General features: G+C 38.5%; 1 protein-coding gene across 2 annotated transcripts; it reads left to right on the top strand.

Annotated features, from left to right (window-relative positions):
* Positions 1–4,401: 4,401 nt before the first annotated feature.
* On the top strand, positions 4,402–17,470 carry aldh3a2b (aldehyde dehydrogenase 3 family, member A2b). 2 transcript variants are annotated; one of them, XM_042222312.1, is made up of 11 exons: positions 4,402–4,544; positions 5,861–6,056; positions 6,546–6,777; positions 9,250–9,335; positions 9,723–9,931; positions 11,304–11,421; positions 11,629–11,770; positions 13,434–13,600; positions 13,699–13,798; positions 13,935–14,173; positions 16,625–17,470. In XM_042222312.1, exons 2-11 carry the CDS (start codon positions 5,895–5,897, stop codon positions 16,637–16,639), a joined length of 1,470 nt encoding a protein of 489 aa, XP_042078246.1. In that variant the 5' UTR covers positions 4,402–4,544; positions 5,861–5,894; the 3' UTR covers positions 16,640–17,470. The 2 variants fall into 2 exon arrangements, with proteins under 2 accessions (XP_042078246.1, XP_042078247.1); XM_042222313.1 differs by having other exon boundaries at positions 4,413–4,544; positions 5,895–6,056.
* Positions 17,471–17,565: the final 95 nt, after the last annotated feature.

Genomic DNA, 17,565 nt, shown 5'->3' with positions numbered 1-17,565 from the left:
GAAGATAAATGCACTGTTTTATGAAAATGCAACTTTTTAAATGCTTTCTGTATGTAAATAATGACATAAAATTAAGTCGAGTGTTTTCTGTTCAAATTGTTACCAGTAATCGATAATTAACTGATTAATTTGTATTTCAGATAATAACCTTTAGGTTTCACTGTAACGAAGATAGATTTGCATATATCTTATTAAACAACGCTTCATATAAATATTCTCCCCAAAAATGAAAATACTATGAACAATGAGAGGAAGAAGAAACTATAACTGCCTTCCTGTGGCTTCTGTCACAGCTTTTGGTTGGCCGTCACTGCTGCAATTCCGTGTGTGCGTGTGTGTGTGTGTGTGGGTGGGTGGTTTCATCTTATTCCCCAGAAATCGCCATAAATTATGCCTCTGAGCTGAAATTTTCCCTGTTGAATTTAGCATTGACAGTAAAAGGTGACACATTAACTTGTATGGCGACCACAGTGGCAGCTTTCCCAGCTCTCTTAAGTCTGAGAGCTTTCCCAGCTCTCAGACTTAAGAAAAAGTGCCCTGCAGTGTTGACCTTTGAATGCTAGAGCCATTCAAAATGTGGGACACAGTCTCTGTATGTGGAAAAGCAGGAAAATGCATTTAATATGAAAAGTGGGAGGCACGGTCCCACCAATCAGCAGGTTCTGCAGATGATTGAAACACGTGCTTACAACAAATGTGAGTGCACAGCTGAAAAGTTTGTGATGACTTTGTGGTACAAAAATATCCGTTTTACTTGCCCTACTTTATTGTAAAGCTTTTTGTAAAGCTACAGCTGTAGAGATGAAATGATCCACTAGATGGCAGCATTTAATCGCTTTTATCTATCTATCTATCTATCTATCTATCTATCTATCTATCTATCTATCTATCTATCTATCTATCTATCTATCTTGAATGGATGCATGACAGTGCATGACAGCTCACAAATACAAACTAAAGGCAAAAGCTGCAATAGATCGTGGTGGAATAAAGATGCAAAGTGGACTCCTAAAAAATGATATTTCTGGTCAGATGATGTTCAACCCTCCAGTTATCTAGTGAATGCTGTTTGAAACTTTGTGTGTGTTTTTTCTTATCATCTGTCCATCTACAAAGAACATTAATACATTAATGGAGATTTCTTCTCATTTCATTTGTACTTCAATTGTTACTAATCATAAACTGACAGGGCGATCTAGAATTCATCTTTTCTTCTCACTGAGTAGTCGCTCTCTTCACTTTTCCACTCTCCTGCCCACTCCTCTGCCCAGACTGTGTTCCCGACCTCACCGTGGAAAAAACACAATACACAAACTGTCTTTTTCTCTGTGTGTGAATGCCTCAGTTTATACCTCACAAACTCAGGTGTGCACACAGAGAAACGCTGCACTTCTGTGTCCACACTCCCCTCTAAGAAATCAGGATTGACACTCAGGCGTGAATGACGCTCTGACCTCCTCTCCGTCACCTCAGTCCTCGCTCCTTCCTTCACAATACACAAACGCCGCTCCTCAGTCCTCTATTTGATGTGGAAACTCATTCCACATTTCCTGTCAACCTGAGAGATTTTGGGGGCCCAATCTTGAATTCTGCATAGCAGAGGCGAGGGGGTTACTCCTCGCCTCTTGTCCCGTGCTTGTAAAGGCCCCTCTGGATCTGAGAAGTAGGAGCAAAGTGTGATTCCAGCTTGGCTATGGATAAAAGGACAACAGGCCAAGCAGCAAAAGCATCACACACGATTTAGTGCAGCTGGAGATACAAAATAAATGGGTATTACAGCTCAGATGGAAAGGAAGCTGAAATATTCTGTCAGCATTGCGATCCAACAGGTCGGTGTGACTTCAACTTGGCTTTGGATAAGTAAGCAAAGCATGAAGTCAGTGAAGGAGAAAACTGTGGCTGTAGATCACATGTTATTCAGTGAACTTCATAAACTGAATTAAATCCAACAAAGTAACACATAACATGCAACTATTATTCCTATTATTAATGTAGCTTAATGTTTTGGGTTTTTTTGGGCATTTTTGTGCACTTAGCTACTGAAACTACTGATGTTTTTTTCCCAGTGAAATTAAAGAAATTAATTTCTCCCCTCTTTCTGTCAAAATCCTGACCAAAGGCACAACCTGTACATGCAATCAGGTGGTGATTAATTATTGCTGCTGATTAACAGATGTTCAGATGTAACTAGTTTGCTCCTCCAACCTGGGCTACAGTTTCTCAAGCACAGGTGTCTGATGGACATTGTAAACCGCACATTATCCATAATAGCTTCCTTTGTAATATGATGGCTGCTTTTTAGTTTAATGTAGTTTAAGATTTTATATTTTGCCACTCTATGGGTTAGTGCTTATCTTTTAACCCTGCGCTCTTCCACTGAATCACTGAGATCTGCTTAGCAAATGTCGGCCTGTCTCGAGCTCCTAATTAAACACAGGAGGTGAAATTGTGGAACAAACTGCGTCTTCACATCAGCATCTCCCATGTTTATTCTTTGGCTTTTAGATCAGACTGAATTCTGACTGTTATTTATCTATGTTGTTTTACTCTTTTTGCTTTAATTCTATGTTCTTTAAGTCTGTTGTTTTATATCACTGTTTTTGTTTTTTTAGATGTGCAGCACTTTGGTCCACAGCTGTTGCTTTATATGTACTGATAAATAAATTTGACATGACAGTACATTCAATGAAGGAATGAATGAATGAATGGATGAATGAATGAAGCAGTCTTGCTTGACTCAGGCTATGTGCTGGATTGTCGCAGTGTTTTTTGGGGTCTGCAGAAGCCTGAATGGGAAACTGGATATCATGCATAGACAAGAATATTATTCCCCTATTTCCAGGAATCACAGGGTACTGAGATTTAAAGCAGATGTGTGACTGCTGGCATCTGATAAAAGATGGATTCAGCCTCAGCAGGGAATTGATTTGGATATGAATATATGCAATATTCACACTAGGTTTTAGTGCATTGTTACTAACAATAGCATAATTTGTTAGATGTTACCAGTACATAATTTTAAATCGTCAATATGCCAAGTCGGAAGCTAAAAAATGATATCCTAACTGCAGTAGGCAATTACTGGCCACTTTATTAGGTGCACAACCATCTTTAGGATTTATAGAGAATGATCTGAAAAAGAGAAAATATCCAGTGAGTGGAGAAAATGCTTTATTGATGTCAGATGTCAGAGGAGTATGGTCAGACTGCTTCAAACTGATAATAACGTAAAGGTAACTTAAAATAACCTCATGTTACAACCAAAACATGGTAAATGGAATTACTCTTATTTAGTGATTTTTCTACCTGAGCACACAAAGCTCTTTATTCAACATGTCTCGCTCACACATTTTATTCTGCATCCTAGTGCACACTCACACTCACTCCGCCACCTGACCAGCAGGGTATGCAGAAGAGCATTAGTTCTTAAGTTCAAAATGTGCTGCCAAACAACATGAAGGCATGGATTCATCCTCCCTTGTATGAGTGAGCACACTGGGGCTCATTTAAACACCAAAGTCTCCCAGAGCAGTGGTGCTGTTTTCCATCCCCTTTTGACCTGCTTCTAGCAGGATAACACAGCATGATACAAACATCGAATCATCTCAAACGACTGTCTTGATCACAACTTAATATAAGTTCCCTGTACTCAAATGTCCTCCACAGTCCTCAGATGTCAAATAGATGTCAAATAGATGTCAAATAGATGTCAAATATCGGATGTGGTGGGAAGGATTCTTATTGTGGACATGCAGACGAAAAACCTGCAACTAGTGTGAGAATCTGACATGTCAACATGGACCAAAATGTCTGAGGGATGTTTCCAGCACCTTGTTGAACCTGTGCAAAAATAAGGACTTGGTTATTTGTCATAAATGACTCCCAAAGGTAATATTTCCAGACCATCTTATTTACAGAATTTCTAAATCTCTGAAACATAAAATTTTTTATTAAAAGTAGAAAACCGTTATTTTCCACAGTGGAAAAAGTCCATTAAGATATTTCTGTATAAATACAGAGAGAAGGGGATTTGTTTCATGTGCATAAGGGAAATTTGTAATTTTATCTGTTTATTTGTTTATTTTAGTTTTTCATTTATTTTTGCTTATTATGGCATGGTGTGCTCCTGGCTCAGTTTGAAAGTCGACTGCAGGTCCAGCGGTGCACTACATCTCTGTGACACCTTTACTTAGTTCCACTTGTTAAATTTGCAGACAAAATACAGAAACAGCATATCAACTAACATAACAAGTCAGATTTAACGTTTGGAAGTCTTTTTTATGACAAATAACCACGTCCATGTTGACATATTTCGGTGTGGACTATGAACTGTAGGTGTGGACCAGAGAGCCGCGCTGAGGCTGAAAGCTAAGCCCAGCGGAGGGAGTGTGGGGCCCTCCCCCCAGCGGGGGGGTGGGATCTAACGGGGAAGGAGAGCTCTGTTTCTCCGCCAGTGTGACCCGTCCGGCTCCTCCGCAGCAGGTTATCTCGCCATCGAGACGCTTCAGGATCTCCAGAATTTAACCGCCCCTGAGATTATAAAGGTAGGACTAAACAAAACCAGATCACAGGTGTTTTCGCGTTTTAAGTTCCTGACCTAACAGACAGAGAGCGACCCGCGGGAGCGATTTGTGAAGAGACAAAAAAAAAACAAATAAGACTAACAATAAAAACACGAAATTTAATCAGCCAGACGGACACATTAAGACGATAATGTATCCAATAAAGTTTGTGCAGAATAACCAACGTCAGCCGTGAAGCATTTAACGTGAAACAGGATACCGGATGTTGTATGTGTAGTTTCTAATTACTGTACCTTTAAGTGTGAGCCAGCCGCTGTAGCCTGGTCTTTGTGATGGTTTCCCTTTGCTGTCATTATCACAGCATACAAGCATAGAAAGCATCAGGCTCCCTCCCTAAAAAGCGATAATGGACAAATATTCCGCTTGATCCAAGTTATCAGGAGCATATAATAACGTATGCATATAATTAAAAGTACAGAGAGCCAACACAACAACAGAAAAACGTACTTATATAATACTTAATTGCTAATATGCAAAACGATGATGTATCTTATCACTTCTGTCATTTTTTATAATATAGTGGGTTTGTCTCAATAAAAGAAAAAGCAGTGCTGCTGTAGTCAATGAACGAAATCTCTCAGCACAACTATAAGAAACAAATTACAGCAAAACTTCTGCTCATTGCCCACTGTCCTGTAATTAAGTAAAAGGTTTTTGTTATTACACTGAAAATGTCTTACTTCATTCATTCATTCATTCATTCATTCATTCAGTCATTCATTCATTCATTCATTCGTTTGTTTGTTTTACTGTAAATGTAAATAAATAAAAAATATCTATAGTAGATAGTGAAAAAACCTTTTCTGTCATTTAACTGTTTATATATTACTTAACTACTTTGCAGTATGAGTGGCTGTGGGGCAGGTCTATATCAGTGCATCAGTAACACAAACTGTAAAATATTTGAAATTACATTTGAAACGTTCCTAAATTTTCCAAAGATGTTCAGTGGGCTGGACTGGAGTCTTAAGCAGGCTGATTTTGGCTCCCGGGCCTTAACAATCACAATTAAATATAACAGAAAATACTAAACTATCCTAACCTTTATAGCTTAAGTTACTAAACTACCACCAAAACCTCAAATTACATTATATAATTTAACAGTTCTTACTTTATAGACGAGAGATCAATAAAACTAGGATAGTTATGGTTATAACAGATTTTTTTAAAGTGTTTGATGCACTTGCTCGTGCTTGGACCGGTGAGAAGAGAGCTGCAGTAGGAGAGTTGTGTATTTTTAAAGTTATCCACCTTTTCTTGATTTCTGCTTTCTGCAGCTTTGAGGAAATCTTTTTCATTTGGTCTCAAAAGATGTCCCGGGAGCAGCAAGCGGTGGCTCGTGCCAGGAAAGCCTTTGAAACAGGCAGGTCCAAATCTGTAGAGTACCGAATCAACCAGCTCAAGAATCTGCAGCGGTTATTCAGCGAGAGACAGAAAGAGATTGCAGCTGCCATTAAGAAAGACCTCAATAAGGTGAGTAGTGAGTACAAAACACATAGACTCCTGTCTGTGTTTTTACAGACTGGCTTCCGATGTTTCCCATTTTATTTCTTAGGTAAGCATAAAAGCTCCCGGAAAGCACATCCACTGCCAAGGCCAAGGCACATCTCGCAATTCTAAACAAAGTCATCTGGACCCAATTAAATCCTGAATTTTTTTGTCTGTGTCATTAATGTCTTGGTAGTTGTGCATACTTGTGCTGGCACACAAACAGTCTGACATAGAAAGAGCTGGATGGGATCCCTTCTTTCCTCTGGAAATCTGATTGCTATAAATAAATATATATGTATAGGACTACCTTGTTAAGAAATATAAATAGAAGTTTTAAAGTGGTCAGATCATAAAACCTATGAAATGTTCATGAATCAAAAATAGCCAAAATAGTTTCCTTTCATGGAAGCATACAGAAGCTGAAGAGTATCCACCATAAGGAGATCCTACGTTCATCTTCTTCTTCCTCAGACCGAGGTTGGGGCGCAGTTTTATGAGACTCTGGGTCTGGAGGGTGAGATCAGCCTCTTCATTAAGAATCTGAAGGAGTGGGCAGCCCCTCGGCATGTGAAGAAGAACCTACTGACCATGTCTGACACCGTCTACATCCATCCAGAGCCGCTGGGGGTGGTGCTGGTCATCGGGGCCTGGAACTACCCCTGGGCTGTGACCATCCGGCCGCTCATTGGAGCCATTGCTGCCGGTACTGTACCATGCTGAGAGTGTTTGGGGTGGATGAAAGGGCAGAGTGTGATGTAATGTGCCTGAGTAGCGCTTACATCTGTAACATCTTTTATGATAAGAATACCACAGGCAATTTGTGTCCTTGTGGCCACTTACTCAAGTGCAGAATTGCATAAAATAGCATAAAAGTCAAATTATATAAAGCATTAGCATTTATATATAATAATAATTATTATTGTGTGCATATTAAATAATAACTGAAAACAAAGTTACCTATATAATTAAGTACTGGAGTAAACTTATATGTCACCAAATTCTCAATTTAAAATATACAATTTACTCACAGTTTGCAGTGCCTGCCCCTTTAAGCACACAGCCTTATTAACTCTGATATTGTAGCATTTTTTCAATTCAGAGTAAAATCAGAACCTATGTAAATGTCTTTGGATACGTTAGCAACAGACAGCAAAGACCACAACATTTCCGCCTAAGATTTGGAAATCAAGGCGTGTATTCAGTTCTTTTCTATTCGTCTGTTTTTCAGGCCAGTTCTTTTCTTTTGTCCCATGATCACAACCGCTCAAGTTCCCCTTTCTATCCAGCCACTGCCAAGTGTTCTCTTTCAGCTTGTGATAAGTAGGTCAAAGGCCACTCTGTGAACTCTATACTGCAATAATGAGAGCAGAAGTTTTAGGAACGGCAAAAGATTCATTGTGTGTGTCCTTGTACGTTGGTATTTACTCATCAGATGCTGGGATCATGTTTTTTTCTATTCTGGGGTGATGTGTGTGCACTTTCTCATACATTATCTTCATAAAGCTCAGCCTGAGTGGTCAAACTGTGCGACTCAGCTTTAATCACGATGTCATGAAGAGGTTTCTTGTGACTACACAGCATGACACTGCAGTATTTGTGGTTGTCCAGTGATAGCTTTGCATATCAGTGCTTGCAAGTAGGCGGCTCATTTGTATTTCATTTGGATAAATCTAGTTTAGTGTCAAATACTGAAAAAGTGTAGCACTCGTCAGTGCAGTTGTGCAGCACTTTGTGCCACCATTTAATATTCTGTGATTGCTGGCACAACATGGACTTTGCTCTTTGCACCGGCAATATCAGATATTACACAGATGCTCGTATCAGCCCAGTGGGTCAGAAGTCTTTTCTTCTGATTATTTTCAGGCCAAAGGCAACTGTCAGTTCAACAAAACTGTTGAAGAATTATGCATTTAAAATATAATGCACACTGATGTGCGTAATATTTTTTCATTGTGATTGGTTAATATTTACAGTCACAATTTCAGGTTAAAATAGTAAGTTAGCATTTTCTGTCTGGGCAGCCACAGCCTGAATGTGTGTGTTTGAATGAGTGAATGAGGCTAGTTGTATAAAAGTGCTTTGAGTGCTAGAAAAGAGTAGAAAAGCAGGATATAAGTGTCATTTATTTCCAGGGAGTAAAAATAATTCAATTAATCTCAGTAAAACAGAGACCAGTAAACAACGTATGTACTATATGTAATAGGCTGATAATTCATGATATATACCATCATGTAAAAAATCTGATATATATAATGATACTTGTTCAACTGAATCAATTAGATTTGCATTTCACGTGTCAGTGATCCTGAAGGTTATTGTAGTTAACTAAAAATAAAAAGTAGACTTGGAGAAAGGTTAAAAACAACCAAAACAATTGTGGCGAATGTGAAAAATGAATTAAAGTAAAATAAAAATATAGATAATAAGTTAATATCCTTAGCTTTAGACATTGTTATCTGTTAAAATTTGCTATCATAACTTAGCTGTGGAGGTTTTGATGGACATGTTAATTGAGACATGGATGTTTAAAAGAGTGAGAGTCAATAGCTTTAAAAAAGTTGTATTTTTGGGAATGCCTGTTCTAATTTTCCATAATCTTGCGTCTGTCGTGTGTCCTCCACACAATAAAAGACTAAAACTGACACTGAAACCAATAAAAACTAAAGTGAAACTACTGAAAATGTTTTCAAGCAGTAAATATTAAAGTGAAACAAGCAGCAGTACTTTAGAAACTAACTGAAACTAAACAGAATTAAAGACAAAAAGTCACAGTGAAATGAAAATAAAAACGAAATTATAAGAACTCTGTTGATCACCAATAAAAAAGCACAAAGGTGTAGCTGAGGCTGCCAGCAGAGACAAAGGTGAACGTCTGGGGGTAGGCGTGTGATCTCAGCTGTCTTAGTGGAGATAATGATCAATAAATATAAGATAATGATGCCAAATGCCTGCACACAAAGAGAACTGGATATTTTTTTGGACTTTAAGCCATGATCTGCATTCTGCTGAATAGCTATCCATCCACAGGCTGTGTTTTTAGATCACAAAGCAATAACAACATTAGCACATTTCATATTAAATGTGTCAGGGAAAAAATGGACAAACATCATCAAAGAAAATGATTGAAAATAATTGTTAGACAATATTGAGCTGCTATTCTCTTCTACCTGTGCAGGTAATGCAGCTGTGGTGAAGCCCTCTGAGGTCTGTGTGCACACTTCCAAAGTCATGGAGGACCTTCTGCCGATTTACATTGACAAAGTAAGGACAGGTCACATAACAGCAGCCTAACATCCAGCCAAACAAGGCTCTGTTATAAGCTGCTTATTCTTTACAAACTGCATCTGTGCTTACACTTATAGTTTTATGCTGTGTCATATAAAAACAAACTGTGAAATGTTTCCCATGAAAACACAAGATGTCAGGGAAACTGTGTTTACTATACACACGATGGGGGAAGTCGAGCAGAGAAAAGCTTTTGACTTGTGCTGTATTTGTTTTTTATAATCAGCTTTATTTATCTCTATTTATTCTGCAAATGATCTAAAGAAGAAAACTGCCTTGCATCTCAAATTGTGTAAATTACAGAGACATGTTGTTTCCGGACCTTTTGTGATACCTGCGTGTATGTTTTCTTTTGTGTGTCAGGAGCTTTACCCTGTTGTAACTGGAGGAGTGCCGGAGACCCAGGAGCTGCTACGCCAGAAATTTGATCATATCTTCTACACCGGCAACAGCACGGTGGGAAAAGTGATCATGGAGGCTGCCGCCAAACACCTGACACCAGTCACCATGGAGCTTGGCGGGAAGAGCCCCTGCTACATCGACAAGAACTGTGACATAAGCATAGCCTGCAGGTGAAAGCAGTGCTCAGTGTTATTTGTCTTCATGTTACAATTTTAATTTCTTTTTTCTTTCTTACATACAGTCACTCAGAATCTTAATATTTCCATTAAGGGTGTCTGAATATGCTGGGTAGCTTTGCATGATCACAGTTTAAGACAGCTTTTATTTTAGCCCTGTGGCCGTTGGTTCATCATCTGTCATTATCAGTTTAAGCTTCTCTTCTTTCAACCACCCTGCCTTAAAGTCAGCTTTTTTGTGGTTGGCTACACCTCATAAACAAACAGCGGGTGGGAGGAGCTGTTGTGCTCAAATTCAGAAATGTGTACCCTAAATGAGCATAATAAATATATTTACTCTCTCTGATGTTAAGAGGAATCTAAAGCATGGGCTTTAGAATACTTGCAGCTTTAGGCCATATTTAATATGAGCATCCACCTTTGTTCTGAGTGTTGGTCCATCCAGCGAGTGCTGTCAAAGCACATGCAGCTGTGGTCAGATGTTCATATACACTAGTCGTGGGCATGAATGTCATAGTAATTTGGGGCTTTTAATGATTTGAATGATTTTTAATTTTCTCTAATCCACATAAGGTCAAAAGTATACTTACACACCATCAGTAATATTCAGTGTCCAAGCAAGTCGCACCTTGCTAAGATACACTTCTGGTGGTCATAAGTAAGTTTCTGGCATTTGACCACCTTTTGTAGCAGAATTGGTAGAGTTAAATCAGATAACTTGGTTTCCTTGCCAACACATGGGTTTTAAGCGTAATCCACAAATTTGCAACAGGGTCGATGTGTGTTTGGGATCATTGTCCAGGTGGAACACCAAATAAAAGCAGTTGATTTAATGTAAAGTTGAAGAATATGAGATAGTCCTTCATTATTTCATCCACTTTGTGCAATGCACTGGTACCACAGCTCCAGAACAAGATGCTACCACAACCATGCTTGACAGTTGTTACAGTTTTCTTAGGTTTGAAAGCCTCACCTTTATTCCTCCAAACTTACCACTTGTCATTGTGACAAAACAGCTTCAATCTTTGTCTCGTCCGACCATAAAACTTTGAAGGCATCGGTTTTAGAGCGGGGCCTTCTTTCTTGATCGACACACTCTCAGTCTGAGTCAATGTAAAACTGGCTCGACTGTGGACGCTGGTGTTATAACGCTTCTAGTTCATGGCAGGCCTGAGCCTTGGGGTTTTCTTTAACACCCTGATAACGTGATGGCACATCATTCCACCCTGAAGGACAAAGAATTCAAAGAAATTGAATTCTCAAATTGTCTTGATATTCATGCTCATGATGAGTGTATGTTTAACTTCAGACCACAACTGTATATGACATAAATCCAGTCACCGGTAACACTTCCTCTGCTCTGTAGGCGTATCACGTGGGGGAAGTACAGTAACTGTGGTCAGACCTGCATCGCCCCAGACTACATCCTTTGTGAGCCCAGCATCCAGAACCGGGTCATTGAAGAGGTCAAGAAGTGTATTAAGGTACTGAAGATTGAAAAAAACATAACTTTGAGTTGAGAATTTTAAAACTAAGGAAAAAATATAGTCCTGTATTTCAATACAAACCTCAAAGAAATGTTTATGCTTCAAAGATTCATTATCAAGGTAGCAACACAGTGCACCAGAGGGGGGGGGGTAATTTAATGTGTTTGTCCATTAATTTACTGGTTTTTAAAATAATTTCTGTAGGAGTTCTACACAGACAACCCAAAGACGTGCCCGGACTATGGTCGCATCATCAACCAGCGCCATTTCAAGAGGGTCATGGCCATGTTAGAAGACAGCAACATCGCTGTAGGAGGGGAAAATGATGAGTCAGACTGCTACATAGGTAACAATTAATTCATTTTTAAAATATTGTGTTTATTTTCTCAGGCCTTGACAGATGCACCTTCTTCCTTTGTGGCTTTAGCATAAGAGACTCCATTTAGCAGCTTATATCATTCCCAACCCTGGCTTCTCTCTGTTGGTTTTTATTTTAAGATTTTACTATCCCCTTGCTTGGGTATAAATATATAACAAAACGTATGACCCTATACAAGCCAGTTCACATCCTTAGATACAGGTGTGGGTCTGTGGCTCAGACTGAAACAGAAACATATATAATTTCTCTGACATTTCTCCAAGCTCTCTTCTCTTTCCTGTTCTTTCGTTATATTAAAATGGGTTCCAGCTGTCCTCCATTTATGGTGTTCATTGGCGTTCAGAGCACGGGCTGATAGCCTTTGACACAGTGTAAAGTAAAGTTGAGATTATTTCAACTCAGCTAACTAAATGTGAACTTGCACATACTTACACCACCCACAAACAGGTTACATTTTGTCATAAAACATGTAAACAACCTGGTTCAACCTTACTGAGGAGCTCAGCCTTGCAGAATCTTTTTTTAACTGTTGTTTACTATTAGTTTTTCATGTTTTTATTCACAATTATTCATCTCAATTTTTTGCATTTTTGTTGTTGTTGATACTTTCACTTAGACTTTTCCTTCTATCTCTTGTTATTTTGCTTTTTGTTATGATTTAGCATCTGAATATCCTGCTTTTGCCTTTCTATTAAAGCGGTATACAAAAAGTTATTATTAGAACTTAACCAATATATCGGTGAGGCTGATATGTTAGCTGTTTGCCAATCTACTGATATTGTCATTTATGACTTCCCCAAAATAATTTTTCTTAAAAAGTAGACAAGCGATTGGAGAAACACCCCTCAGATGTGACAAGGGTGCTGATGTTGCATAGTTTGTCCACCAGAGGGCACTCTGATCTGACCAGAGCATAAACAAGTATTCCACGACTGCTTGTGACAGTAAAACAAGTTCAGTTTTAAAATACAATGCGATATTATCTTGTTACAGACAGATAAATAACCACAATAACAAAGCTTAGTGAAATCTGTTTATGTTCCATGTGTCTGAAAAAATATATATATCAGCTGATACACCAGATTTGTAAATGTACAAATTTCAATACTAGTATCAATATTAAAACTTCTATATTGGTCGGGCTGTAGTTATTATTATAATTTGGAAAGGTATAAATGAGAATGTAGTCCAGGTGCCTTATATGAATACCAAACACATAAATAGGATGGTGTTTAGCATTAGATTTAATAGCAAAATTCATAAAAGATAGCGACATGGATGACACAAAATAAGGAACTTTTGTTTAGAAACAAACAGGGTGAAACCAAAAGAACAGCAAAGGCAAGAAAGTCCAAAAAGTACAAGAGAAAAACAGTCAAAAACTCCACAATGAGAAACTAGTAAATGGGAAACGTGAGGATATAACTTCAGGGACCATATACAGAGTCAATACTCAATAGCAGGAAGATAAGAGGAAAATAACAATAGAAGTTACAATGAAGACAAATGTTGATAGCTTTTAAACTAAAATATGAATCAAACTGAAACTCAGACAGATAAACCAGAATATCTGAAAGGAGAACCTTCAGGAACAAGACAAAGTCATGCAGTGTTTCTGTGATGTGCTTAGCTCCAACAGTTCTACGGGACGTGAAGCCAGAGGCAAAGGTAATGCAGGAGGAGATTTTTGGACCTCTACTTCCTATCTTACCAGTCAGCAGCCTGGACGAAGCCATCAAGCTGATCAATAAGGGAGAGAAACCTCTGGCTCTCTATGTGTTCTCACCAGATAACAAGGTATCTACCAGCAGCCAACACAGCAAAGCAGTTAACACGTGGAAACCAGTGTTTAGGTTGAGACTTATTGTCAGTTTTGTTTTCTCTTCTCTGTAAAGGTGATAGAGAGAATGAGAGATGAGACTTCGAGTGGAGGATTCCTGGCCAACGACTGCCTCGTGCACTATTCTGTCAGCGCGTTGCCATTTGGAGGAGTGGGTAAGTAGAGAAACTGTGCAATCGGAGTCTTTTTTTTTTAACCCCTTAGTGACTTTACTGTCTGTATTACTGGTTTATTGTGTTGATTAAAAGTGGTCAAACCTGATGCCAACATCTGTGTATGTTCCATGTGCAGGAAACAGTGGAATAGGCTGCTACCACGGCAAGTTCAGCTTTGACCGACTGAGCCACCTGCGTGGTTGTCTGGTCAAAAAGCTGAAAATGGAGGGGGTGAACGACATGCGCTACCCGCCGCACACATTGAAGAAACTGGGCTGGGCGCGCTTCTTCATCCTCAATACCGTAGATGTGGGCTGGGTGGGACGGATGGCGCTCCTAGCTGCTCTGGTTATGGTGGCTGCTGTTGTGATTCAGGTGAGTTGAAAAGAAAGAAAGGAATAACTGACACGGGCAGTATCAGTGGACGAGCTTCCCAGCTAGCTGCAATGTTCTAAGAGGAGCAGAGAAACCTAAACCTTTCTGTAGTTGAACACATCCTTTGAGTGTCACACAGTGCACATGTGCATTACTGAGTGGGACAAAAAAGAGCGATCGCATTACTCCAGTGTTGGCAGACTTGCACCTGCTCTCTGCGCATCACAGAATCCAGCATGAAGTGCGCTATTGTATTTAAAGCTTTAAATGGCCTTGCACCTGCGTTTGCGGTAGAGACTTATGCTGTATCCATACTCTCTCTCAACATCATTAACCCTGTAAATCCTGAACTATGCAATGACTGCCGGACGATTGTAATTTTTTTTGAAACTGTTTTTTTTTTTTTCACAGTTTCAAAAAAAGGTTTTTGGAAAAAAAGTGTTTATTGAACCTTCTGACAATTAAAAAAAAAGCAAACATTAATTTCCATATATGAGTTTTAATTTGTAATATTTGTCTCGCAGTAGCACTCCATGTGTCTGATTGCATACATCAGATTTTTCAGCCTTACAGGGTTAAGGTCTACTTCCTAATCACTCTAGAGTCCAGACCATCGCAGAGTCAAAGCTAATTTGCTTGCACCAAGACGCTGGAATGATCTTCCAAGTGACTTCACAAATGCGTCACCTACCTCTGTCTTTAACTCTTAGCTAAAGACATCATGCTTTTTGTAATTTTATGTAATTAATGTAAATGCGTGTACCATGAATTTGTATCTTTTATTTTTGTTTCTTATTGTAAATCACTTTTCTAAACATGCTACAGTATAGAAATATAAAGCATTTCCAGTCATGCTGCACAATGGGAGCTGAACCATCCAAGTGACACCAAGTCCCCACATCCACAAGTATTTTTTTAAGCTCAACTTTGGTCTTTCCATCTACATTCAAAGGCCTAATGAAAAGCTCCTTCTGGGTGAAGACAGATTTAGGGTTAAGGGTTACATAACCACCAGCTGGCTTGTCATACTATAGGCATGCCCAGTTTTGTTTCAGTGCTTTCAAGCAGATTTAATTTATTCCGGTTTTGAGCTGTTTAGTGCTCGGTCCTGTGGAAGTGGTGGCGGTTCAGCCTTTTTTTCCTCCAAAAGTTCAAAGATTAATCAGTGATTCTGAGGCAGATTTGATGATAAATGGTCGTCTGTGATCGATTGGCAAGCTGTCCATATACAGGCAGCGAATCCACGACGCACATGAAAACAGAGTTGAATGATCCAAAACTACACAGGCCAATAAACAGAACAACGCAACAATGACAAAACTTTCTTGTATCTGAAAAAAAAAACCATTCCCAACTCACTCATTAACAGCTACACAGTTGTAAGTAAACAACCCGGGGCTCTTTGGTTCAGTAAACAATGCTATCCAGTGAATGTGGCAGATACAGCCTGGCACACACACAGATCTGGATGTGGAAAGGGTCAAATGGCAACAAAGATGCAGAATGTTTTTCTTTCTTCTTCTTCTTCTTTTTTTGGTTCACAATGCAAATACTTCACAGTATTTCTGTATTTTTTTTATTCAGTATTCACATATATAAATGTTAAATGTGTGACATTTATTTTTTTTGCACTGTGGCATTTTTCTGTTCTGTTCTGTATACTCCTTTTTACGGTGGCCCTGAGAGGCCAAATGGACTGCAACTTAAGAAAACACCAGCAATAAGAAAAACGCTGCAAAAGCACATAAAACACAACGGAAATAGGAAAAAAAAACAAATAGGAAAAAACGATTTCCAAAAGCACAAGGGAAGTGTTTCTGGGGAGACAATAACCCGACGGACCAGTTGAGGAACCAAAATATGCTAAGAATTGCGCTGGGAGACATTAAAAGAAGTGGAGGATCTATGGTTTTGTGAGGAAAGAAAAGATGAGAGGTAAGTGTGTTAGCCTAACTATTAGCCTAAAAATCCGTCATCAGTATTATATGAATCATGATAAAACACACCTACCATGTTTTGGGTTCCTGCAACTGGTCCGTCGGGTTATTGTCTCCCCAGAAACACTTCCCTTGTGCTTTAGGAAATCTGTTTTTTCCTATTTCTGTTTCTGTTTTTCCTTCATTGTGTTTTGTGTGCTTTTGCAGCGTTTTTCTTATTGCTAGTGTTTTCTTAAGTTGCAATCCGTTTGGCCTCTCAGGGCCACCGTACCTTTTGTCCTCTACAGTCTGCAGACTAGTTTTTACCCAACCTTCCTACTGAGTAACAACACAGGATTCAAATAGAAATAGAAGCACTATTTCAAATAGAAATATTGTTAAAACACTTGCTTTCAGCTGCGTCACAGCTTACCTCTGAGACACCCATCAGTCATTTTAAAAGCATTATGAATGCAGAGCAAATGTTTAGAAAAACCTCCAGCTGAGTCTTCTGTTTGTGTCTTTGGTTTTACAGAAGTACCTCCTCTGAAGCCGTTCTGCTGTTTCCTTTGTCGTCTGGGCCGCAGAAGAGGAACAAGGAGGATTCATTTGTTTATGCATGAACAAGATAGCAATGTTGTGTTGTTTCAGGATTGCCGTTTTCCATTTCACATTTCAGTGAAGTTTCATGGAGCTCACTGAGAGCCGTTTATTTTAATGAAGATAATTATTTATTCTCATCTATGCAAGAATCACTACGTTCCATTAATTCATCACCACATTTTTAATACTTTTTTAAAAAAAATATTAATGATTTAGTTTTTTTTTTTTTTTTATGAAGTAATAGTGTAAGTGTAGAGGTATTGCATGATTCAAAGTATGATGTCCATTTATTCTACCTTGCATTTAAAAAACAAAACATGTTTACATGAAGGGCCATGAGATGAAGTTCATGTTAATAATGAAAAATGATTTTTTTCATCATTATTATTATTATTATGTAGGAGCTACCTACAGGGTATTTTTAGCTTGTTGTTTCAGTAATGGATCCGCCATTAATCTGACAATCAGCCCGAATGCACTTGATTTCAGCCCAGAGTAGTTTCAGGCTGTGTTTGGCAGGCATGAAGACAATCTGTCCAGTCTGTGAGATTTCAGTGTTTGTTTTCAGCTCATCCGAATCACGCAGGTTCATGTGAAGGAAGTTTTAAATGATTTTTTTTATGACCAAATGTAAAACATTTAAGTGACCAAGTGTAGTTGTTTCTAAATATTTGCCTATATCGCACCATTTAAATTTATAAACAACAATTAAAGAAATATATATGCATTTCTATTTTAATATTCAACTAAATAAATTGCTACATGTATCAGTTTGAAATTTAAGTTATTTTTATTCTGTATTTTACAAGCGTATGTTGCATAATACAGAGTTGATATTCATCAGCTCTCCTCTGTGAGTTAGAAATAGATTCA

Source organism: Haplochromis burtoni, unplaced genomic scaffold (assembly GCF_018398535.1).
Source record: "Haplochromis burtoni strain Fernald_Lab_line unplaced genomic scaffold, NCSU_Asbu1 Contig_83, whole genome shotgun sequence".
Lineage (NCBI taxonomy): Eukaryota > Metazoa > Chordata > Actinopteri > Cichliformes > Cichlidae > Haplochromis > Haplochromis burtoni.
The sequence above is the reverse complement of the archived record's forward strand: the minus strand, read 5'-3'. Positions and strand labels throughout refer to the sequence as shown.

Coding starts and splice junctions, on each gene's coding strand:
- aldh3a2b (XM_042222312.1), top strand. CDS start 5,895: ATGTCCCGGGAGCAGCAAGCGGTGGCTCGTGCCAGGAAAGCCTTTGAA. Junction 6,057..6,545: donor TTAAGAAAGACCTCAATAAG/GTGAGTAGTGAG, acceptor CTTCTTCCTCAG/ACCGAGGTTGGGGCGCAGTT. Junction 6,778..9,249: donor CATTGGAGCCATTGCTGCCG/GTACTGTACCAT, acceptor CTACCTGTGCAG/GTAATGCAGCTGTGGTGAAG.